At 51.3% G+C, this 10,654-nt stretch overlaps 1 protein-coding gene across 1 annotated transcript in view; it reads left to right on the forward strand.

Annotated features, from left to right (window-relative positions):
* Positions 1-10,654, forward strand: part of SUGP2 (SURP and G-patch domain containing 2) — a 45,193-nt gene that overhangs the window by 32,666 nt on the left and 1,873 nt on the right. Inside the window, 3 exon segments of the mRNA XM_017852687.1 lie at positions 853-914; positions 7,735-7,871; positions 8,531-8,651. Of these exon segments, the coding sequence (XP_017708176.1) occupies positions 853-914; positions 7,735-7,871; positions 8,531-8,651 (320 nt within the window).

The raw sequence follows: 10,654 nt of genomic DNA on the forward strand, positions 1-10,654 counted from the left end.
AAAAAAAAAAAAAAAAAACCAGACTTGCTAATCTCCCTTTCATAAAAAATAAAATAAAATAATATGATTTGGTCCTCTATATGAGAAGCATGGTTGTTTTTTACTAGAAAGTTTTAGGCAGACTTTAATTCTTTTTTTTTGAGATGGAGTTTTGCTCTTGTCGTCCAGGCTGGAGTGCAGTGGCGCAATCTCAGCTCACTGCAACCTCTGCCTCCCGAGTTCAAGTTATTCTCCTGCCTCAGCCTCCTGAGTAGCTGGGATTACAGGAGCTCGCCACCATGCCTGGCTAATTTTTGTACTTTTAGTAGAGACGGGGTTCCACCATGTTGGCCATGCTGGTCTTGAACTCCTGACCTCAGGTGATCTACCTGCCTCGGCCTCCCAAAGCAATGGGATTACAGGCATGAGCCACTGTGCCTGGCCCAGACTAATTATTTCCCAGTGAATTAGCTACAGATAAACTAAGAGGGCGTAGTATCACAAATAGTTGGTACACGAATATTTCTGTAGTCATGGAAAATAATCCATGTATGGGATCCTTTGTTATAAATGTGGGGACTCTTAGGTTTGAATAGACTTTCCAAAAGCGAGGCACCCCTCAAGTGAACCCTTCACTATGGCCCAAGCTGCCTTCCCTGAGTGTGTCCCGCCTCTGCTCACTCCAGGGGTCATACACGTTCATTCCTGAGAAGAGCTGGGGCACAGCTGGGGCTTAGGCCCATGCAGGGCCTAAGACACCTTCTGTCGTCAGAGAACTGTTAGCCAAAATAGACTGCAAGATCTTCAGTCTCTAAGTAATGTAGGGAAAGCACGTGTATGTATGTGTACGTGTCTCTTTCTTTTGTCTTCTAGTCCATGAACCAGTTCGAATTGCCTATGACAGGCCTCGGGGTCGTCCCATGTCCAAAAAGAAGGTGAGCTTAATCATTTGTAGTCCTCACTCAAAGTATAGTTGGTTAGAATTTGTTGGAGTTCCAATGGAAGCTGCAGCTTGTGATTAAGCTATGCTCACATTTCAAACTGAGGTATTAATGTGTAAAACACAACAGAGACTTTTCTCTTGGGAGGACTTTTGAAAACTGTTTTGCCTTTGTCCAAAGCATAGACTTGTGATTCATCTGTGTAATGGATAGTTGAGATCCCTGTAATGGATGCAGTGGGATTTGAGAGATAAACGAGATAGTGGCTTGGCCCTGTAAGAAGTTCAAGCTAGGCCAGGTGTGGTGGCTCACGCCTGTAATCCCAGAACTTTGGGTGGCAGGGGCAGGCAGATCACAAGGTCAGGAGATTGAGACCATCTTGGCTAACACGGTGAAACCCCATCTGTACCAAAAATACAAAAAATTAGCTGGGCGTGGTGGTGGGCGCCTGTATTCCCAGCCACTCGGGAAGCTGAGGCGGAAGAATGGCGTGAACCTAGGAGGCAGAGCTTGCAGCGAGCCGAGATCGTGCCACTGCACTCCAGCCTGGGTGACAGAGCGAGACTCTATCTCAAAAAAAAAAAAAAAAAAAAAAAAGTTCAAGTTAAGGCCTATTGGGTGGCTTACGCCTGTGATCCCAAAAAATACAAAAATTAGTTGGGCATGGTGGCGCATGCCTGTAGTCCCAGCTACTCTGGTGGCTGAGGTGGAAGGATAATTTGGGCCTGAGAGGTCGAGGCTGCAGTGAGCTGATTGCACCATTGCACCCCAGCTTGGGCAACAGAGTGAGACCCTGTCTCCAAAAAAAAAAAAAAAGTTCAAGTTATCCAAGCACACTGATTCACGCCTGTAATCCCAGTGCTTTGGGAGGCCAAGACTTGGGGATCACTTGAGTCCAGGAGTTTGAGGCCAGCCTGGGCAACATAGTAAGATCTATGTCTCCTCCTGGTCTTCTTAAAAAATAAAACATAAAAACATTCAAGCTTAGTAGACTGGAAGTGTGGTGAAGAGAGTGCACTAATCTGCTAGTAAACAGAGCATGGTGTGTGCCGTCAGCACCTCCTACGTGCCAGATCCTGATTGTCCACCTGGAGGCAGCAGCGAGCAGGGCCAACAGTGAAAGAGAAATGGATGAGGTGGTCCTGGGGATGCTGTGGGCAAAGAGAAGCAGGTCAAGGAGAGGGAGAATAAGGTGGGATCTAGGGGATGCCGCTGAATTGGGAAAGCCAAGGGAGGTCTCTCTTGCAGATGATGTTGGCACAAGCCTGGAAGAGCTGAGGAGAAACAGTGTGGAGATCTGAGAAGGGCACAGCCTCAGCAGAGAGTCTGGGGCAGCAAGAGGCCTTTGTGGCAGCAGAGGAATCGGGGGTGGTCACACAGGACCTCAACAGATGTTAACGCTATGGCTCTTTCTCAGGGAAGGGAGGGTCCCTCCGGGACCTGTGGTGGACATGGCCACTAGGGTGGAGAGCAGCCTGTGGGTGGGAAGCAGGAGGAGGCTCAAACTTAAGACAGTTAGGCCGGGCGCGGTGGCTCAAGCCTGTAATCCCAGCACTTTGGGAGGCCGAGACGGGCGGATCACGAGGTCAGGAGATTGAGACCATCCTGGCCAACACGGTGAAACCCCGTCTCTACTAAATATACAAAAAATTAGCCGGGCGATGTGGCGGGCGTCTGTAGTCCCAGCTACTCGGGAGGCTGAGGCAGGAGAATGGCATAAACCCGGGAGGCGGAGCTTGCAGTGGCCGAGATCGCACCACTGCATTCCAGCCTGGGCGACAGAGCAAAGACTCCGTCTCAATTAAAAAAAAAAAAAAAAAGACAGTTGGACCAGGGCATGAGGAGCAACGAGAAGGAGTGAAGATGGAATGGGTGACACCTGCTTGTGGGCTGGGTGTGCAAAAGCCAGGAGTCCAGGTGACGCCAGGGTAGTCAGCTTGGGCAGAAGAGGGACAGAACTACCATTCACTGACCTGGAGGCAGGTTATAGAAAGGGGGCAGATACACTCCAGATGGCCTGGGGGACATAGTACTGGGGGCAGGCAGGGTCACCTGGGACACATGTGGAGAGACTTCACCGGTCCTTCATGGTCAGACAGGAGGGTGGGGAGCCAGGCGAGGTCGCTCTGCTGGTGTCAGGCAATGCCATGTTGCTTCCAACCCCTTCCGAGTGACCTAGGTCAGTCTGACCCCAATTATGGCAGGAAGGAGGAACCTTCCCGAGTCCAGAGCTCATGGTCCTGACTGATGTGCCAGGTTTTAGGCTGAGCTGGCATCTGGTGTCCGTTTGTGTGGCCTGGATAAGGGCACGGCCACATGAGGTCACAGCAGGGCCTTGGTGTCAGGCACAGCTATACTCTAGCCCAGCCCTGCCACCAAGTAGTTTTATAACCTTGGCATGTAACCCCCGAGCCACGGGTTTGTCTGTAAAATGGGATGGCCACACCTACCCAGCAGGTAGGAGGTACGGTGAGGATTAAACTGAACGAGGTTCCTGGTGGGTGTCCTGCACATGCTGCTCTCTCCTTGGGACTCTGCACCTGTCCTCCTTTCTGCCAGTGACTGAAGGGAGGCCATGGTGGCTGCAGCTCTCCTCTGTACACTTCCGCCTCGCCCACAGGGCTTGGCTTTCCTCCAGCTGTCCAGGAAACCGCCATCATGATTGTTCAACACAGATTTGAACATTCACGAAGAAACTTCCAGGCTGAGCCAACCCCTCTTGCGCTGCACCTCCAAGCAGCCATCCTGAAAGGGAAAAGAGTGCAGACCTGCCATTTGGGGACCCCTGTGTCCCGCCATGACCAGCATTTCCCCTTCCTTCCCTACCCGTCACCCCAGGGCCCAGGTCGTGCACAGTTCCCAGGAGGGCCTGACGGATGCCCTGTTTCTCATCTCATCTGGTGGGTTCTGTCACCTCTTTTCTCCAGGCCACTTTCTCATGGCAGGAGGCCCCCCAGTATAGCAGGTCCTGTGTGGTGTCCCCTGGCTTGCAGAGGTGTCTCTTCACTGTTAGTGCCCCTCTTCCTGTCCCAGCCCATAGCATAGCTCCTCCCTTCATACCTTCCCTCCTTAACTGCCCTGCAGAGAAACTTATTCCCACACCACCTCACCAAGACCGCCTCATGCCATTATGGAGGAGCCGCCTGCATCCAGTAACTCACACATGCACACATACAAGATACACACACACATGCATACACACACACAGCTACTTCATATAATACCCTCGGAGATGCGTCTGAAGAGAACAAAGGGAATTTCCCTCCGCCTTTGAAGGTCCAAGTCTAAGCCTATTGAAATGAACTGACAATAGGAAGATTAACAGGATAAAAAATGGTATGCAGTCCAGGTGCACCTGTAATCCATGGACTTTGGAAGGCCAAGGCAGGAGGATCGCTTGAGCCCGGGAGTTCAGGACTGCAGTGAGCCATGATGGAACCACTGCACTCCAGCCTGGGTGACAGAGCAAGATCCTATCTCAAAACAAAAAAGTTATACATATTTATTCACGTGCATAAGCACAGGAGCCATATAAAACATTATGAAAACTCAAAGAAGGGCCAGGTGGTTGAAGCTAAATACCTTTTCATAAGGGAGAGGGCAGTTGGGAGGCTGTAGGTAACTTTAGAGGGGAAGCAGATGATTTTAGGAGAGATGAATGGAGGCAGGCATCATCTTGTGAATGATCGTCACTGAAAATTGAATGGGACTAGAGAACAGCCAATGGTTTGGGCTCTAGGTGTGGTGTTTAACATTCCATGATTTCAACTCTGGTTAATGACGTTTCAGGGAAGGGATCCAAGGCCCTTCTGTTCTTCTTGGGCAGGTCCAGTTTCTAGGTAGATAGGGAACTTGAAGAGAACAGCTTCCTCCTGTGCTTTGGGAGGGACAGAGATGGGAGGGAGGTCAGAGGGACCTTGAGGCTGTTGCTTTAGTCCCACCTGTCAAAGTGCCATAATTTGGGGTATACGTATCTGTTTTTTTGTTTTTGGAGACAGAGTCTCCCTTTGTTGCCAAGGCTGGAATGCAATGGCACGATCTCAGCTCACTGCAACCTCTGCCTCCCGGATTCAAGGAATTTTCCTGCCTCAGCCTCCTGAGTAGCTGGGATTACAGGCATGCACTACCACACCAGGCTAATTTTTGTATTTTTAGTAGAGATGGGGTTTCACCATATTGGTCAGGCTGGTCTCAAACTCTTGACGTCGTGATCCACGCACCTCGGCCTCCCAAAGTGCTGGGACTACAGGCGTGAGCCACCACGCCCAGCCTTGGGTTATCCGTTTCTGATCCCCTACGTCTTGCTGCCTGTTGAGTTCTTGGCACCTCTCCAGGTTGTTTTGTCCCTTTCTAGGGTGAGAACACTGAGGCCCCAGGAGCTCCAGGGGCCCAGGCCTTCCTTATGGGAGCAGTTGCTCTCTTCTCCCTCCCTCCCTCCTGACCTGAGGCCCTGCACTCTCCCTTCTCCCTTCCCTCTCCCAACCCCTGCCTGCCCCAGGCTTAGCCTTTTCTGCCTTGTCTCCAAGCTCCTTTGTCTCTGGAGTGCCTCCCCCATGCACCCCTAACGTTAGGGAAGCTGATTCGTGGGCACCTCAATGCAGATGGCAAGGGGGGGATTTGTATTTTGGTTGAATTGTACCTCGTGAGGCCTGCATGACATGATGGGGCAGGTTGCTAAGCTGATGAGGGCTGACTGCCCAAGGACCTGAGCTCACAGCACTCAGCACGCCCTTCGCACCCTGCTTCCCATGCCCAGGGTCATCTAACCCTCTCCCGGCCACTCCCACCTGTCCCCTGCTCAGACCCCCAGCACCAGCTTCCATGATCCTCCTCAGCACCTTCCTCCCTCCCTCTCAAGAGCAAATGAACCCTCACAGCCTCCTCAGGTAGTTCAGTAAATGCCTTAAAGAAATACATCAGCCAGGCGCAGTGGCTCATGCCTGTAATCCTAGCACTTTGTGAGGCTGAGGCGGGCAGATCAGCCAAGGTCAGGAGTTCGATCAAGACCAGCGTGGCTAACATGGCGAAACCCCATCTCTACTAAAAGTACAAAAATAGTCGGGCGTGGTGGCACACACCTGTAATCTCAGCTACTCGGGAGGCTGAGGCAGGAGAATCACTTGAACCCAGGAGGTGGAGTTTACAGTGAGTTGAGATTGCATCCCTGCACTCCAGCCTGGGCACCAGAGCAAGACTCTGTCTTTAAAAAAAAAAAAAGAAAGGCCGGGCGTGGTGGCTCATGCCTGTAATCCCAGCACTTTGGGAGGCCGAGGCGGGTGGATCACGAGGTCACGAGATTGAGACCATCCTGGCTAACACGGTGAAACCCCGTCTCTACTAAAAATACAAAAAAATTAGCTGGGCATGGTAGCAGGTGCCTGTAGTTCCAGCTACTTGGGAGGCTGAGGCAGGAGAATGGTGTGAACCCGGGAGGCGGAGCTTGCAGTGAGCCGAGATTGCGCCACTGCACTCCAGCCTGGGCGACAGAGGGAGACTCCGTCTCAAAAAAAAAAAAAAGAAAGAAAGAAAATAATAATAATAATAAAAGCTGGGTGCAGGGGCACATACCTGTAGTTCCAGTTAATGGGGAGACTAAGGTGGGAGAATCACTTAAAATCGGGAATTCGAGACCAGCCTGGGCAACATAGCGAGACTCTATATTTTAAAAAAACACAGACAAATTTTGTTTTTTGTTTTTTTTAGACAGAGTCTTATTCTGTTGCCCAGGCTGGAATGCAGTGGCGTGATCTCGGCTCACTGCAACCTCCACCTCCCAGGTTCAAGTGATTCTCGTGCCTCCACCTCCCAAATAGCTGGGATTACAGATGCCCGCCACCACGCCTGGCTAATTTTTGTTATTTTAGTAGAGACAGGGTTTTGCCAGGTTGGCCAGGCTGGTCTCGAACTCCTGACCTCAAGTGATCCACCCACCTTGGCCTTCCAAAGTGCTGAGATTAAAGGCATGAGCCACCGCACCCAGCCCACCCACACAAGTTTGTGAAGAGCCAAGGAATACATGGCAAGGTCTTGGACTGCCCAGCTGGGCTCTCACACAGCAGTGTGTCATGAATATTCATGAGTGAATAGAAATTCCTTCTGCTAGATCCCTGCAGGCTCCTCCTCCAGAGGCCCCAGGGCCCTGTCTGTCCCCACATCTCCATCTAGTGGCCCAGAGAATGCTGCACTTCCCCACCACCCACAGGACCAATCACAGCTGTACTAGCTCTCAGTGAGGTCTGCTCTGAGCTAGACCTCACACAGACTCCAGTATCCAAGTAGAACTCAGTCCCTAGGACAGACAGACAAGGCAGTCAGGGATTGAATGAAGTACTGAGGGAGGGGTATGTTGAGGTGCTTCAGGGAGGGTACTGCCAGCCAGTTCTCACCCACTATCTGGCCCCCATTCTACCTCCAGGCCTATGCCCTGGTGCCCCCCACTCTTCCCTGGGCTGTGCCCTGTGGTCGTCACAGGGCCACCCTTCTTTATCCAGGGCTCCACTGAGGGCCATCCTACTGACACCTTGACCCCGGGACTGGCCATTCCCTTACCCAGTTTTCCCCACAGTCTTGGCACCAGGGTTATAGTGGTGGCTGAGAGGCAGGACTGACCTCAGGCCAGTAACCTCTGACTTAGAAGTTCCATCCCACCCAGGGATGTTGCAGAGAACTGGGAAAGTGACCGGAGCTTGAGCCTGAGCATCTGTAGAGTCAGGAGAGCATTTGGGGGTGAGGGGCTCCAGGCACTGCCTAGGACAGACCCTTGATCCAGGCACCTCCCTGTGGCCCACATGCCTGGACTCCTCTCTCTCCTCAGAAACCCAAGGACTTGGACTTCGCCCAGCAGAAGCTGACCGATAAGAACCTGGGCTTCCAGATGCTGCAGAAGATGGGCTGGAAGGAGGGCCATGGCCTGGGCTCCCTCGGAAAGGGCATCCGGGAGCCAGTCAGCGTGTACGCAGCAGGCAGCCTGGGGTGGGAGTGGGTGGGGCCTCAGTCCTTCCACCTGCAGCCTGACCTTGGCTCCCTCATGCCCAAGATGACTTACAGCTGGCAGTTGATTTTTGTTTTTTAAACAAAAGGCATCTTCAGATGAGAAGCTGATCATTTACATATGCAGGTGTTTACAGGGCTCCTTTCTGTCCTGGTGTAGATTTTTTAACCAGCTTGTTGGCCCTGGTCATTTTGTCCTCATTTGTTATCATCATAAAAGCTAAGTGGTATTTCTGTGTAGTTTTGGCCTGGAACCACTTTCCCATTCCCGGGAACCCATAGCCGGGCCAGCCAGGGTCCCGAACACAGGCCCAAAGTTTATTAAACCCCAATCGTAACATCCAGCAGGCATTTCATTTAATACTGAGCTTAGTCCCTGCTGGGTAAGGCATTCCAAGGTAACCAGGGCCCTCTGGGCACCCTCTCAAAAGCCACCTCTTCTTCGAGGGTGAGTACTCCTTGTTTCCACTGTGAGTCGTGTCTTGATTTTCCCTCTCTTTGATGTCTCAGTGTGTGTCCCAAACACCTGCATCTCATGGACTGTTTGTGCCCATGCCCAGTTCCTGGCATGCCAGGCCCTGGGCTCAGGTGCACAACTGACTCTCTTTTTCACTCCTTAGGGGAACCCCCTCGGAAGGGGAAGGGTTGGGTGCTGATGGGCAGGAGCACAAAGAAGACACATTCGATGTGTTCCGGCAGAGGATGATGCAGATGTACAGACACAAGCGGGCCAACAAATAGGTATGTTTACAGGCCAGTGCATAAGGCCCACCAGCGTGCTGGTATGCAGAGAAATTCCCCCAACAAAGTTGATATTCCCTGTTCCCCCAAAAATGCCACACACAAAAAAATCACAACATTCTGTGAGGGAAACAAAAGGGTCTCTGGATGCGGATATGCCCCATTCTTACCTTCCAGGTTTGCTGAAGGAGCAAACCTCATGTTGGCCAAGGGCAGCTGCACATGGCCTGCCTGGTGCCCTGGCTGTGAGCCCCTCGAGGCCTCTAGGCCAGGCTCCATGAATGTGCGCGTTGAAATAGGCCACGCCTGTCTCTTCTCTTGCTCAAGTTTTCTCTCACAGATGAGGGTCACCTACCACATAACATGACCAGCAAACGGACTGTTCCTAGTCCAGAGGGCCTTGCCATCATGCAAGTGGAAGGGCGACTGTGACAGCCACCACCACAGAGGATGGCAGTTAGCTGTGTCCCTTTGTGAGGGTCTTCAAATCCTTTTCCTTCTGCAGGGCCTTGGGCCTGTAAATATCCTCATCTTTCTACTCTTTTTTTTTTAGTTGTCCCTCTCACCTAATTTCCAACTCAGTTTTGAACAAAATCGTTCTCTTCCTGAATAGATCAAAACCACTGATGAGAAAGATAAGCCTTGAAGCAGGAATTGCCCTTAAAACATCATCCCTGCCCTGGATCGGCCTGGAGCCAGTGCCCAAGTACGGTTTGGTGTGTACATGAAAACAAACGTCTCTGCAGTCTCTGGGGCGGAGGTTTCGCTGGCTTTTCTTTCTCTCAAAGAAAAAACATGCACCATTTTCAATGTGCTTTTGCCTCTCCTCTCTGTTCACATGCTTTTAGCAGCAAGTCCCCTCCAAATCTGTCTTGGTTCCCCTTCAGAAGGTGGCGCTGCCCCCGAAAGGCACCTCAGCCTGTGAGTGCTGAGGAACCAGCTCCTCTGGCTGGTTTTCCAGTTGGACTGGCCATTGCTCTCCAGAAGTGCTCTGTTAGCAAACGTGATGTGGAAACGATCACAGATGGTGTTTTCTCGTTGTTCTCCAGAATTTATACGGGGGAGACAAATCGGTAATTACCAAGTCTGCGCTCGGGTACCAAAGCTCTGAAGCTCTCTGAACAGTTGCCATACTTGAGTTGATGAATGTGTTATTCATGATGTCTCATCTCTTCAGTGCATCTTGAGAGACTTAATGAAATTTTAGCAACAGTACAGAATAGCTCTATCAGGTGGGGAGTAATCATTAAACAGATGAAATCGGCCCCAGATTTACATGTCTCTTTAGAATCCACAGTGTAAGCAAACTACAGTTACAAAAGGATGGGGGTTGTAAACTCTCTGACACTCTGCACTTTTCGCACATGTGGCATCGTCAAGTGCTGTCTTATTACAGCCTTTGTAAGGAAAGGCAGGCTCCCTCTGGGGTGGGCTCTGCAGCTGCTCTATTTCCAGGCGTGTGATCGCTGCCACTCTACAGATTCCCCAGCAGTCTGCTGTGTGTAACTCCACTCAGTTCTCCACTCATTCTTCCTCGTGAAGCAGGAGCATTAAAGTTTTAAGTATGGGCAAAAATCTGGAAAACTTAGGATCCTCCTGACACCCTGGGATTAGGGGACACAGCAGTGGCTAGGGCATCAGCCACAGAACTGAGTGGGAAATGCCACTTGTATTGGCTGTAAAGAAATCCTGGCTTTGGGCTGGGCATAGTGGCTCAAGCCTATAATCCCAGCACTTTGGGAGGCTGAGGCGGGTGAATTACCTGAGGTCAGGAGTTTGAGACCAGCCTGGCCAACATGGTAAAACCCCATCTCTACTAAAAATACAAAAAAAAAAAAATTAGCCAGGCATGGTAGCAGGCACCTGTAATCCCAGCTAGTCAGGAGGCTGAGGCAAGAGAATCACTTGAACCTGGGAGGCGGGGTGCAGTGAGCTGAGATCATGCAACTGCACTCCAGCCTGGGCGGCAGAGCAAGACTCCGTCTCAAAAAAAAAAAGTGATT

The sequence above is a fragment of the Rhinopithecus bieti genome, unplaced genomic scaffold, assembly GCF_001698545.2.
Source record: "Rhinopithecus bieti isolate Rb0 unplaced genomic scaffold, ASM169854v2 scaffold_34968, whole genome shotgun sequence".
NCBI classification, from domain to species: domain Eukaryota; kingdom Metazoa; phylum Chordata; class Mammalia; order Primates; family Cercopithecidae; genus Rhinopithecus; species Rhinopithecus bieti.